This window comes from Lissotriton vulgaris, chromosome 7 (genome assembly GCF_964263255.1).
Source record: "Lissotriton vulgaris chromosome 7, aLisVul1.2, whole genome shotgun sequence".
Classification (NCBI taxonomy): domain Eukaryota; kingdom Metazoa; phylum Chordata; class Amphibia; order Caudata; family Salamandridae; genus Lissotriton; species Lissotriton vulgaris.
Window position 1 is genome coordinate 943,462,047 of NC_141695.1, and position 14,932 is coordinate 943,476,978.

Consider the following 14,932-nt stretch of genomic DNA (forward strand, 5'->3'; position numbering starts at 1 on the left):
AAATATGTCTACACTTATACACCATCAATCATGTTTCCATGCATCTCGTGTTAGAAAACAGTAACAAGATATAGGACGGTGTTATTTGGTGTGTCTCACAACCACCGTGTCATTCCAGCTATATTTGCGCTTTTGCTACCACACCTGTGTTGCCACAAATACCCTACCCCACCTGTGTTGCACAAGAGCCGCAGGTGCTGCCCGCTAAGGGGTGCATGGGAGCAGGGCGCACAATCACAACAAACCTGCCCCAAACACACACAACTGATTAAAGGCACCGAAGTTAACCCGGACCTCCAGGTCGTTACTGTACACGGTCATTTGCCAACCAGCTGAGCGCGGGCGGGCATATATACATTGAGGATATTATATAAACTTTTGCGGGTGGAGTGGGAAACTACCGATCTTTTTAAGGCCCACCCTGTCCATTAGGGATTCGTGGGTGCAGTAGGCAGTAAAGTAAAAGGCAACTGCCGAATTGTTTATACAACCCGTAGCTTGGTAGGAGCCCATTATACAATGAAGGGAGCAAGCGCTCGTATAGGCGCTATAGTTCGAGCAGCATGGCCTGGTATACGAAGGGCCTCGAACAAAGGGGGCCGTTGATGGCGACCCAGGTTTTTTGGCGCCACCCGGTTACCTCGGTAATCGGACGTCGTTACCGTGGGTGCAGTCATGGAAAGAGGCCCTATCTCATACTAGAGGGTGTGCAAGTGCTATGGGGCGCTGTGGAAGGCCCCGTCCGAGATCCCTCTTGCTGCCAATTTGTCCTTCAGTGAAACGGCGGGACAGTAGAACCCGCCTTCCTTGCTGACCGAGGAGTAAGTCACACCTAACTCCTACGCGACCCGGGCAGCGCGCTGGGCCCTCCACCCCACTCGCACGAGCTCGTGACCGTGCACCACCATAGACCCCACAGACCCCCTCGTTTCCACACAGTCTTAGGGGGACTAACTAGAACGAGCATTCGTGCCATTACTATTAGGCTTTATACAGCGCGCAGCCCTAACCACGCTCGAGTTGCTGCCAAGTGCCGCGAGGCTTAAAGTAACCTGTCGGACAAAAGGAAACTGGTCATGCAACATACCCACTCGTTCATAGGACAACAAATAGCCGCTTGCAAATCTCTGCCCTTCAGATACGATAACCAGCTTCTCCTGCTCCCAAAACCAAATCAACTAAACAAGTACCCCTTTGTCCCTTGAAGAGAACGTTAATAATGGCTGCCACGTTCGAAATACCGGGGTTGGAGAATTCCCGTAAGCATGATTTTCACAGACCTCCGAAGCTCCAAAACAAGTCCCGGACCGAGAAAGACTGAGAAACAATATACAATTAGAGAACCTATTCATTGAACCGAGAAAGACTTTGCAGCAATATACAATTAAAGAACCTATTCATTGAACCGAGAAGACTATGAAGCAATATACAATTAAAGAAACTGTTCATGTAACAATTTGGGATTCAGCAAATCAAAATATATATACAATTAAAGAACCTGTTCATGTAACAATTTGGGATTCAGCAAATCAAAATATTGTCTCCGCGTCTACGTATATGTTGTGGATCAATTTATAGCTGCACTCTGGTTAATTTAGGTCATAACAATGATCATAGAAAATACTGCCGCAAGCATAGCTGCGCTCTGGTTAATCTAGGTCATAACAATGATCATAGAAAATACTGCCGCAAGCCAATCGATCTTCAATGTTCAGTTTACATACTTCAGCCCACCTTCCCAGAGGCTTCTTAAGCTACAAGTAATTCATCTTAACTTGTACAATGCTTTCAATTGGAAGGCACCGAGATAATAACCGTAAGTGAAACAGATCTTTTTGCCAGCGCTTTACACGGACCACAGCCTGCAGTGATGACCCATCCCGTTAAGAACATGGGAACATTATATAAGAGTTGCCCTTTTGTCTGAAACATCTAACGATAAGAATGTGTCGTTAAACCCTGAGAACACATTGCGCGAGTCTCTATAATGCTTGGCTTTCAGCGCGCTATCTCAGTCAAGGCACAATCCAGCACAACCGTTCGGTTAACAGTAAAACGACTTCCCCATGTTGCTCCTTGCGGCGTCCTCGCAAGACTGGACTGGAGAAGGGGTCGACGACCGATGCCTAATGCATTATTAGTTGTGCAACTCTGAGTCACCAACAGGGCTTGAGTGCTAACCCCATCCACGCTTGCAGCCAGCTCAGCCCCGAGCAAGACAGAATCCCCCAGCAGCTAGCGCCAATCAAGCATGCCGTCGCCATGGTCCATCCACCCCAATTATTCAAACGAGGCCAAAACACAGCCCCGTCTGCAGCGAGCTCTGACCACCAACCACGTCCGCTGTCCTGTGCTCTACCACCAACCGCGCCACCCAGAACGAGAGTAAAGGACGCAACTTCCCGTACCTCCCACAGCAAAATTTCCGAAAATAATTTGCAAACAGCCAGGCCCCGCAAGAAGCCATAACAGCCAAGTGGCTGCATCGAACACATCCAACAAACACCGAACAATCAGACTCCGCGCACAACAAAAGCCGCAGAGGACACGTGTGAAAACCGCCACAACAAACACTGCCCGGCACGCTCTCCCTCGGCCTCCCGGGCCACACAAACCGCCGCCCATGACAAACACTGCCCGGCACGCTCTCCCTCGGCCCCCCGGGCCACACAAACCGCCGCCCATGAATACCAGCACTCACCGCAAACCCGTCAAGGTTAAAAACCAGACGCAAGCCCAGCGAGGCAGGGCGGCCCACCGAGGCCGGACATGGACAATCAGCGAACAGCGCAGAGCAGTCAGGACGAAACGCGGCAGAAAGAGGGCGGACAAAGCCACGCTGACCTAGATAAGGCCCTGGGTCCGCCTCCCCCCTTACACGCGCACCCTGCATTGGCCACATCCTAATGGGGCGGCACCCTGTCCGGCGCGCTGATGACGTTCTGCTCGCGAGGCATGTGTCACTAGGACGCTGTCTCGCGTTATCTCCCCTTCGCGTCGCGCGGCCAGCGGCAAAGTACCGCCGAGAACTCCCGCCCCACTCCAGTCCGGAAGGATGGCCGGGCAGTCCCACACTATGCGAAAAAAGTCAGCAGCTGGGAGTGTACAGCGTGCACAAACAGCAGGAGCAGCAGAAAACATCTGTTGCATGCGATACCAGGATAAATAGGCAGCGTGCACGAAATTCACCTGTACCATACGCACGCAATGTTTACAGAAATTGCAGAGACATCCACATCACGTAGGGCCTGTGCACTGAAGTACAAAGAGTAGGCTGGTCTTTATCTCCGAACATCACCAGGATGATGAACAACAGAAACCTCGCATCTGCTGTCCTCTCGTAAATCACAAAAATTGCCCAGAGTACTGAGATTAAAATACACGTTATCTGCATGTCACGTGTTGTCCTTGGACGCCGAACAATGCAGATTTCAGAAAATATATATACCTATGTTTCCTGTGCAGCCACTCTTCCCCAAAAGAAGTCGCCTTGACACGATATTTTTCTAGTGAGCATTTTTGGGAAGCTTGTCTAATCACAAAGCTCTTACCTCAGTCCCTCTTTATGAACCCACCTTTACTCTCCTCTGTCAGCACTCGGAGGCAACCTCAGAGCCAACCTCAGAGCTGAACTCAGACCACAGCTTCAAACATAACAAGCATTGGAAATGCAATAGGTCTCGCATTAGGAAAGTTTGAGCTATTGGTCTTAGAAATTACATTTTTTTTATTTATGTATTGTTTTTTAAAATAGCTATATTAATAGCTTTGTCATTTACAATGCCAATAGTTATAACTTTCGCAAATGTGACACCTATAGCATTTGTAATGCAACATGTTTTGTATTTATGTGACTTAGATGTATTGATATTACACATAACAATGGCTTTTAATTTTTTTTAATAATTAATACTTAAATAATTTATTTAATTTGTAATGTCAAGAGCTTAAACTTTTGTAAATTACTTTTGTGAAGATTATGTTCAGTGTTTTTTATTGTGACGAAAATCCAAGACCAGAAGTGAAATATTAACATCTTTATGTGATTTGTAATAAAGATTGAAACATTGAGAGAACATATTTGAACCAGTGATCCTGTGGTGGTGCTGAGTGATGCTGTGGTTGCGCTGAGTGATGCTGTGGTTGCGCTGAGTGATGCTGTGGTTGCGCTGAGTGATGCTGTGGTTGCGCTGAGTGATGCTGTGGTTGCGCTGAGTGATGCTGTGGTTGCGCTGAGTGATGCTGTGGTTGAGCTGAGTGATGCTGTGGTTGCGCTGATTGATGATGTGGTTGAGTGATGCTGGGGTGGAGCTGAGTGGTGCTGTGGTGGTGCAGAGTGATGCTGTGGTGGTGCAGAGTGGTGCTGTGGTAGTGCAGAGGGGTGCTGTGGTGGCGCTGAGTGGTGCTGTGGTGCTGCTGAGTGGTGCTGTGGTGCTGTGGTGCTGCTGAGTGGTGCTGTGGTGCTGCTGAGTGGTGCTGTGGTGGTGCTGAGTGATGCTGTGGTGGTGCTGAATGGGAGATGGGGAGAGGGAGAAAAAGGAGAGGAGGGAGAGGGTAAAGAGGAGGAGAGAGAGGGGGAGAGAGGAGAGAGATACGGGGAGAGAGGAGAGGGAAAGGGAGAGAGGGAAAAGGAGAGAGGGAGAGGGAAGTGAGGGAAAGGGAGAGAGGGAAAAAGGGAGAGAGGGAGGGTAAGAAGAGAGGGGGAGGACGAGAGCGAAGGACGGAGGGGAGGGAGAGAGAGAGAGAGGGAGAGAGCGAGAGAGAGAGAAGAGCAGGCAGAGGGGGATATGGGGAGAGGGAGAAAAAGGGGAGCAGGGGGAAGGTAAAGAGAGGGAGAGAGGAGAGATAGGGGGAGAGAGAGAGAGAGGGAGAGGGTGAGAGAGGAGAGAGGGAGAGGGAAGTGAGGGAAAGGGAGAAAAGTAGACGGAGAGAGTGAGGGAAGGGAGAGAGAGGGAGGACGAGAGGGAAGGAGGGAGAGGAGAGGGATTGGAGGGAGAGAGAGAGAGAGAGGAGAGCAGGGAGAGGGATAGAGGAGGAGAGAGTGAGAACCATGTTTTCGACTCCAGCACCATGAAATACCAGGAAGGCACGTTTGGTTTAGGAGCTTGATGCATAATAAAAAAAAAATCACAGACGCATTACTCCACTTTAAGGAATCAACACTTACAACATTATGTAATTGCCCCTCTGTCAAACAGAGGACTGGAGTTAAGATGTCCCTGAAATAGGCCATACACCAAGTGAAAAAGTGGCCTAGATTGTGAAACAGTGGGATCTCTGGTCACCGTAGCATGTAATCGACCTCAGCAGCATGAAATCTTGAAGTGCGCGTTTGTGAATGTTTGGCCAAATGGCTCCTATGTTTTTTTACAATTATGTACACCCACCACGGTTCGCTTTAAAAGTACACTCGATATCGGAAGGAAGAAAGGCTGCTTGGACTCATCATGAAAAGAAGTGTCCAAATGCTGGGGTAGCTGTAGCGAAAACGAAACTATTTTAAAAGAGCACGAGAGAAAGTTATCTGCGGATGAGGAGGCCGTGGGCAGCAACAGCAGGGGTGGGAGGAGGAGGAGAAATGCGAGTAAGGCGAAAACAAAACAAGTTTAAAAGAGCACGAGAGAAAGTTATCTGCGGATAGGGAGGCCGTGGGCAGCAACAGCAGGGGTGTGAGGGGGAGGAGAAATGCGAGTAAGGCTGTGGGCCGGGAGAGAGAGGGGAGGGCGAGAGGGAGAGAGAGAGAGGGAGAGCAGGCAGAGGGGGAGATGGGGAGAGGGAGAAACAACACCTCCTCGGTGTTACAGACAGCCTTACAGGTCATATCACACGCCATAAGGACCTACGGTGCAGGCGGACCGGGGTGAGGTGAAGCTCACATTAAATGCCCAGCCCATACATTCCATGAGTCACGCAACGTCAATGCCTCGAGCTAACAACGACAAGCAGAGTGGCAAACTACGTTATACGTAAGTCACAACGCATGACTCTTAAAATTTTGTTGAATTGTGTTCTTACCACTCCCTTTAGAGGCCGTGGACAGCAACAGCAGGGGTGGGAGGGGGAGGAGAAATGCGAGTAAGGCTGTGGGCGGGGAGGGAGAGAGGGAGGTGCAGGCCGACCGGGGTGAAGTGAAACTCACATTATATGCACAGCCCATTCATTCCATGAGTCACGCGACGTCAATGCCTCGAGCTGACAACGACAAGCAGAGTGGCAAACTATGTTATACTTAAGTCACAACACATGACTCTTAATATTTAGTTGAATTGTGTTCTTACCACTCCCTTTGTGATCACCAAAATTAGGGGGAAAATGGTAGTGCAAGAGGTACAACGAGACAGGAGAAACGCGAGACACGCCTCCTTTGGAGGCCGTGGGCAGCAACAGCAGAGGTGGGAGGGGGAGGAGAAGTGCAAGTAAGGCTGTGGGTGGGGAGAGAGAGGGGAGGGAGAGAGGGAGGTGCAGGCGGACCGGAGTGAAGTGAAGCTCACATTAAATGCACAGCCCATACATTCCATGAGTCACGCGACGTCAATGCCTCGAGCTGACAACGACAAGCAGAGTGGAAAGGCTTTATACACTTATAATCGGGGGTGAAAAAGTAAGGTCAAGGTATGACTTACTTATGGTAGACAAGTCTGGCGGCACAACAGGGGCAGACTCAAAAAAACGTGGCCGCGAAATGAAAGTAAAAAACGCGGCAGCGAAATGAAAGCCTTTGATGCAGCAAGGGGCGGAGCGGATACCTTTGAAGAGCTGCTGGGGAACAGATGGCTGGCTTTGATGTGCACGCGCTTTTAAGGTCAATGCGCTTGCGCATTGAGCTTGCTTTTCACGGGCACAGCATCAAATCGCCCGTTTGGTTAAGCTCTGGTTAAGCCCCTATATTCTCGCAAGCTCAATTGACAGGCGAGACCTAAAAAGGTGCATAACATGCGCAATCCTCAAAAACTTCTGCCAGGCTTTCGTAGATGCATGCCTTTGATTCCAAAATACAGAAAAACAAGAACATTTTAGGGACAACTAATATGAAAACGTGGGTCAAGCAGCTTACCGGAACTTAACAGACCTGCCAACTTGATAAAAAACCTCACTGAGTGAGGAAGGAACAGGGCCTCGTGCCGAGAAGTACCTAAGAGGCACCTTTGCCCCCAAGCTCCCTTCTTTAAAAATATATTTTTTAAAGCGCTTACTAAGGCCCCCTTAATGGACATCGATAGTTCAAAGCCTCAGACATCAAGCTAGAAATCCACTTTTTACATTGGTGTTCAGCTCGTTTTCCCTGCCACTGTGTGATATCGGCTCCTCACCTTGTGAAAGTGTGATGGAAGCCGATATCATGTGTCACCCTTTTGCACTGCGTGAGTTGGCAGGTCTGCCTTAATGTACAGCACACACGAAAGACTGTCTTGAGCTGAAGCACACACCCTGGTACGAAACTGAGAAACGACGAGGCAGCTGGTGACACCCCAATATAAACGTGACATTAGTGAGGCAGACAGAGGTTGAGGGACCTCATTCTACATGTCCAGACATGCACTCTGCACAGGAATGCATGCATCCACTCCTTTGAGCACACTGGTGCCACTGGCACACTCCATAACTAGCACAACCACAGGCCTGTTATTTGGAAAGGGGGAGGCGGAGGGGGCGACCGACAGAATGAGTTTGTGTATGATTTCTGAACAGCATTAAAAAATATATTTATCAGTAAAGCGAGCGTCATCCCACTAGATGCCGCTGCTGCTTGTTAAGCCCTGAAGACGCCGCCTCATCTCTAAAACTTACGCAGCAAGTTGCATGTACAGAAGCCACTTGAAACGCAACTTATGATCCTCTGCACCCTTAACAGACTTCCGTATTCCTCTTCCATGGGGAAGAGGAATACTGACCTGCTGCTCGTACCCTCCTCTTACATGGTGGTCTTCTCCTTCACCCGAAATCTCCACCACTGCTCCCTGTGCGCTGTAAACAAGAAAGTGAGTTTGTTCCCGCACCGCTTTCTTGCAAGGATCCTGCTCACACACAGAACTGTGCACAGAGACCTAGGACACAAGTGAATTGTGGTGTACCAGAAACTCACCTCAGTACCTAGAAAACCCCCAACCAGCTAGCATCAGTGTCACATTAGCTATTCGTCCTATAGTAAAGTAACCAATGATTAGACAACCTAGAACAAGCGACTTACTCTCATACCAGTCCACAACAGGAGTAAAGAAGAGACACATTAAGGTTAAAATATTTATTTTAACAACTTGATCTCTGATGCAGTATCTTAGCCAACATAAGCAGACATATGATTAAAAATAATATGGTCAGCATTGTGACAATTCCATAAAATACAAAAGGAGAAATCATATTCTATGATGGTGAAAACAGGTCCTGTTGCGCCTAGTTTTGACACCCTCCCTATATAGAAACTATGTATTATAAACTAAAGACGATCTCTAAGGCTTGTTTGGGGGACCCTATTACTTTTCCGCTCAGTAAGATAAATCACATTCGGATCAGCCAAAACTCTCTGCATCCGTGAAAACGGAAAATCTTCCAAGTGTGTGAAATCATGGCAAGTGTGTAATAACAAGGGCACCAGAATCTTAGTTGGCTCACAGCTGCAAAATTGTTGTGTCTAGAAAGCGTTACTCGAACATGTTGAAAAACAGCTAACATGTTTTGATAACCTTGACGTCTTCAGCACTCACTGTGCAGACGAGGGGCACGATGTAAGTCTAGAGGTGTCGAAAATAAAAACTTTTCTCATATGTAGACCTTTGTGAAGGCTAACTTACAAAAACAGCTATGCAGTGTCTTGCGCAAAAGTAGCAAAGGGTAAAATGGTGTTTACATTTCTAATAAGCCATGCTAACATAACATGCGCGCAAAGCAGGCTTAGGCCATACTACAGCTTGTTAGGTCTCGCTGAGCCAGAGCATGCGCTACTCGGCGAGACATTTTGTAAATGGGCTTTTAAAAGTCCTACCAAAAGCTGGCTGGCTCGAGCGTGCGGTTACGCGCACAATGACGAGCAGAGGTGCCATATGGCTTTCCTCTCTCGTCATGGTGCGCGCACATCGCACACCACTCGCCAGCCAGCCTGCTTTCACTTTTGCCTCTCCTTCTTGCCTGCTCGAGCTTGAACGCTCCTCTCCCTCCCCATGACAGAGCGCGTCTCGCGGCCGTGCATCTTTTCGTTAATTGTTAAGGATGCCATCGACCAGGTCAGAAGAGACCACAGAGGCGCCGGGACCAAAATGGGCTGGGCCATAGCAGCTTCACCGTATGCTCGCAGGCAGCTGCATTTCAGTCTTGTTGCTAATATGGTTGCCTCAGCGAGCTCTCCACATTGCACCCACATTGTGTGTGTGTGTGTGTGTGTGTGTGATCCTTTCCCCCCCCTTTTGAGCACATACCTGGGGGCACTCTCGCTCAGACGGCATTATGGAGAACCTGTCAACAGAGGTCCTGATTGCTGCTATGAGTTCGCTCTAAGTGGGAGAGCTGAAAATTACCATACTACTTGTAGTAGGCGTACAAGTGCTTCTGCAACCTACGATTGTTGTATGCATTGTCATCACATTCCGGGAGACCCAGGAAGGCTCCGGATGTGCTGAACTTGGGGCAGTTGTTCTTTGGCGGCATTGCGCGGTGAGCTCAGGATGGCCCCTCCCAGTAGGAACTTGCCGCATTTTAGGGAAAACTAAGACATATTACCATATTCAATGTAGTAGGCACTCACATTAGTGCCTTTCCATGTTTCCTCCTCAATATCCCCTCCGTCTCTCCCTTCGCCCCTTTACCCCTTACTCTCTCATACCCAAGCCTTCACAACCTTCTTTCTCTCTCTTTCTACCCCGCCTCCCCTGTGTCCCCATTTATTACTCCTTACCCCTTCTGATTCTCTATGCCTCCCCGGAGCTCAGGAGACCTCCCCGCCTCTGGTTTCATGCTGCCCCCGGTCCTGCTCCCCAGCCCTGTCTACTGGATGGGTTTTGTTTCCTGCTGTCTGTTTTTGCAGAGTCAGGACGGAACTCCTTTCACAGCAGTTTTTGCCCAAGACCATTCAGATGTCACGTCATACAATTTTAGTGCAGTGCAGAGTTCAAGATTTACACTTTGTGAGTGTGCTTGTGAGTGTTGGCTCACAGATTTGTGTCTGGAGGTTGGTAGTTTGCCCTGTGGCAAGAACTGCGCCCCAGTGTGTGATCTTGCCCTCTTCCACAATGTACGTGAGTGTGCACAGTGCATACTGGAGTGTGAGTCCGTAAACGTCCCTTACAAGTGCTGCGGAACTGGGCAAAGATGAAAAATGTCTCCCACTTATCACAGCCTGTCAATTAACGGTGGGCTTGCCCCCAGCAGAGAGGCCTCAAGTTGTCCTCCTTGCCTTGCGCCAGTAGCCGAGCAACCTTTTCCCGCCCTTGGCTCCTGGTCCCTTTAGAAGCTTTTCCTTAAACACCAGGGCCCAAGGCAGTGCAAAGCAGGATTTTGACATCCGAATGCCCTGGAATCAGATGTCCCTTCAAGGAATTTAGGAAACGCGAGGAAGTCTATCTGACTTCCAGAAGACGCGGCCGTGACCTCAGCAGCACGGCCAAAGATTATCTGCAGATGGGGAAGGGCGAAGTTTCGCCTTTCAAAAACAACCTGTTGCAGCATTCATCCTGGGCGGGAGGTCTGGGCCTTGCACACAACCTGTTACTACAGAGAAAATCTCCCAGTCGTGTAAGTCCTGACATTGTCATGCACACTTTAAGAAAAGTCACTACTTTTTTTCACGAGGATAAAAGTGAAATGTGTGACAAGTGAGATAAAATATATATATGAGGTTTAATGTAGGTTTGTTGCCTTAAAGTGAAACCAAAGAGTACAGACTAGTGCATGAAACAGCTCCTGTCATCTATGTGACGTCAACACTGTTTTATAATTACTGTCCATCTTGCCAATTCATTCATGATTCACCCACGTTTGTATGACAGTCATCCGCAGATATGTTGCTGCAGACCAATCACCCATCGACGTATCCAAACCTTTCCTCCTCCTTCTCATGTCTCTGTCCATCCATCCATCCAACCATTCACCCATCTATTACTTGTTGCATTAAGCCAATATTTCTGCAGACTACATGAAGCCACTTTCTTCTAACCAAAGAGAAACAGAAGGCAGACAGAGAACGCCTATAGGCAGAAACCAGGCACAAGTTAAAAGCTTCCTCAAATATATATGGATGCTCATATTTTTAGCATTTATCAACTCAGAGTGCACTTTGGCTCAGTCAGTCTCTTAACTGATGCTATTGGCTGTTTGGTGTATCAGTCCTCCTTCTACGGAGTGCTTCGTGAATGAAGGACTATTTTAAATATAAAAAAAAATGCTTTCCATCACACTTTTTTTTCAAAAATCAGTTCCTTATTACCCATTTTCTATAGAAAACGCAATGCTTTGTTGATGCTTTTTTTGTTTTCCCGTTCGCAAAGACATTATGTCTGGCTTATGCATGTGGTGTGAGACCCTGGCTTTGAGTGAAAACCAGTTTCGGTCATGAAAAACAAAGCCCTGCAGTGTTGTGGTATGTGGCATATATACAAGACTCCTATACTGATGTGTGCGTGCTTCACAATTGAGACTGTGGGTTCGAGATGGGTAGAGTACGTGCGCACACCTTTCAGGGAACAGGATACCCCCACACACCCAACGGCATCATCAGAAAAGTTCTCCAGCAAAGAGCCCCTTCACGGGTGTAAGTCGGGCATTGCAGCGCCGGCCCGATGAGGAGCCAAGCCCCTATGATGAAGCATGACATCCTTCGGGGTGTGTGAGGGCAATCCGTAAGAGACCTGACCCCCCCCCCCCCCCCCCCCCCCATTTCCCTCCACTTTAGGAACGGCACATCCATTCATTTTCAGTTTACAAGATGTTATTTGCCACAATGAACACATCATTATATACACAAGATACCCTGTTTTAGTTGCTGACCTGTCTTTTGGTGACTCTTCGTAGAATTTCACATATATCAGTGGCTGTCTTTCAGAAATGACATATTGCTTCATTGGGACTGCCTTCGAGATCTGCAGCCTCCAGTTGAAAACACTATTGAGATGTCAATGCTGTGTCATAAAGTGGTCTAGGATATTAAGTTATAGTGTAGCTGCTATCAGCTACACCCCACTGCCATTCATCCTTATTTTGTTGCTCGACAATAATTATGACTGTACTATTTTCATTGATTTGTCTTGGTTCTTCTCTTCCATTTTTTGCACAGGTTGATGTTCCGAGGGAGATGCTTATTGACGAAATCAGGAAAAAATTAAACCTTTCGTGACAAACGTCCAGTGCCTGTGGTCTACTTTTGTAAGAACTCTATATGCTTAGTTATTGCACTTTCTGCGTTAATGTTGTCCTAGTGCTGCCTTCTCCCACAAGATCGCTACCTGGTCCTTGCTTCCGCTCTTCGCAACTTTTTGCTTAGCCCTTCTAAGCACCTTGAAGTTCTGCTCAGTTGTTTATGGAAAGAGTTATGTGATCTTGATGCTAGGTGCAAACTGAAGGGGACGATACATATATCACCAAGGTTCTATTTATGTAAATAAAGTCTTTAACTACAACGAATTGAAACAGTCTGTGATGGTGTATCCAATGTGATTTCAGTGGATAACTGCAATGTAGGAAGCTGGGTTGTTCAAAAGTAGCTCCTAGTCAGGTAAAAACGGTTTCTCTAAGAAAGACTTGTTTAACCCTTAGCAGTACAGAACTGAGGCAGAAAGCTACTTTAGAGAATATGTGTTCAGGATTAGCAGACGCCGCATAACACTTGAATCAAGAAATCACTCAGTAAAGCTCCCAGACCAATTTAGTAAAATCAGAAAGTAATGATTAATACGGCCCAACCCAGACAAATTAGATCAGTAATTCCAAAGGTATAGCTTTTTAAATAATAGCTCAGTTCCTTATGGCTTCTACATTCTGCATTGACAGTCAAAGGTTTCTGTGCACTACTCTCAAGTGGACACTGGAAGCCTTTCCCACTTCAGCCAAGCATGACCCCCCCTCTCCAGGCTGCGTCTTGCCTTCAACCAGGAGAGGGGCTGGATGAGAGTGAGTAATCTTGTGCAGGCAGGCACAATTCACTTCTTCCAAGCTAGGGTTTCTCTGGTCTGAGTCTCCATGGCAGACAACCTTTTCTGGTCTTTCCACGGCACCCAAGGTCAGGAGATGGTAGTACCTCCTTTTTCTTAGCTGTCAGTTCAGTTCTTTGCACTGACACCAATTTCCATACCTTCCTCTGCAGAGTCTTGTTCCAGATACTAGCTCACAGTGAATGTAAGTTGGCTGTCACTCACTACCCAGTTTCAACTAAGTACAGCTCAGACCAGTTACAACTGGTCAACGAGTCTGCTTCAGAAGAAGTGTTTCAGGTGTTCTGTTTCCCTGGGAGCAAACAGGATATCAATCCACCCTGATCTCTTTATTCTGAGTCACACAGTTTTTGGTAGGAAGAATGGTTGGAATAACAGTCCCATCCACAGTTTAAAAAACTGTACGTTTGATAGGTCTCTGTCTTCCCAACGTGTAGAGAATCGGCCGGCAGCAGAAGTATTCCAATGTAAAATCCGACACTTAACTCTGAAACACCATCAGATATAATGCGTAGCAGAAATGGAGGGAATGTCTTTACTCTGATTTTACACACGTACAATAGACTAGGAATAGCGATTTCCAAATAGCGATTACATCCAAATCTATAATTGGAAATCGCTACTCCTTATGTATGAAACTCTTCTGTTTCATGCTTGCGATTCCTAGTGGCTCCCAAACCGACCTACTTCATGAATATTAAAAAGGTAAGGTCGCAGTTTGCGACCCATTAGGATTCGCAGCCATCACAGGGATGTTGGCCTGCTGAGGTCTGCTGACCACCATGTCTGTGATTGTGTTTTAATAAAGGGTTTTTTTGTTGTTGAAAAGCAACGTTTTCATTAAAGGAAAATGAAACGTTTTGTTTAATTTTTTTAAGAGCAGGCAATTGTCCGTGGGACCACTGCCTGCTGTTAAAAAATGTTTTCCCAACATTCACAAAGGGGATGGGGTGCCATGGGTACCCCTTCCGGTTTGCGAATACTTTACCACCAACTTTGAGTTGGTGGTAAAGTGCAATTATTTTTTGATTGCATTTCGGTCTCAAAACATTCGCACATGCTGATGCGATCCAGTATTTGGAAGGGTTGCCCTAAACAAACCCTTTCCAAATACTGAATCACAAAACCCAAATTGCAATTCAGTAACAAGTTACCGAATCGCAATTTGGACATTCCCCAAAGCATTTTTCTGGTCACAAACAGGCCGATTCTGAGATTCAGCCCGTTTGCAACTGTAAAATTGCTTGGTACATATGGCCCCAAGTTACTACAGTGTCTGATGTATGGTGAAAACCCTTAGTGGTCACTTCGAAACATTCATAGTCCCACAACTGTAAAAAGTGCTACCCCTACATAGGCCATTCACATTGATTCCCTCCTTTCAAACCAACCCTGGCCTCACCAACCCTTGTTTGGTGACCACTGACCTTAGGCTTTCATGAAAGAAGAGGTTCTGAAATGTTTTTCTTTCTCTCTGCTCCTTACAGCTATCCTTTGAAAGATTCCCTACACTTTCCTCATGTAATGCCTCTCTCTCCTTGTGCTTCCTCGTGCAAAAAAAACAACAAGTATTGGCATAGCCAATAGGTCTCGCCTTTGAGACCTTATGAGTGTTTAGCGATGCAGCACATTATCCTTGGTGCTGTGCCACCAAGAACTGAAGAGCTATACAATTACTACACACTGGATTACGCAGTCTGATTCAGGAATACATGCTTGCCTCAGGAAACATTTATTGACACATTTGCCATTCTCACGATTAGTGAACTACACTCTGAGATCTCACATGTACCACCAGT

General features: G+C 47.3%; 1 protein-coding gene across 1 annotated transcript in view; it reads left to right on the top strand.

The window, feature by feature from the left end:
• LOC147702786 (histidine--tRNA ligase, cytoplasmic-like) overlaps positions 1-14,932 on the top strand; it is a 244,763-nt gene that overhangs the window by 217,960 nt on the left and 11,871 nt on the right. Inside the window, exon 13 of the mRNA XM_086931377.1 lies at positions 12,260-12,348. Coding sequence (XP_086787503.1) covers positions 12,260-12,319 — 60 coding nt within the window. The 3' untranslated portion in view covers positions 12,320-12,348. The remainder of the gene's footprint in view (positions 1-12,259; positions 12,349-14,932) is intronic.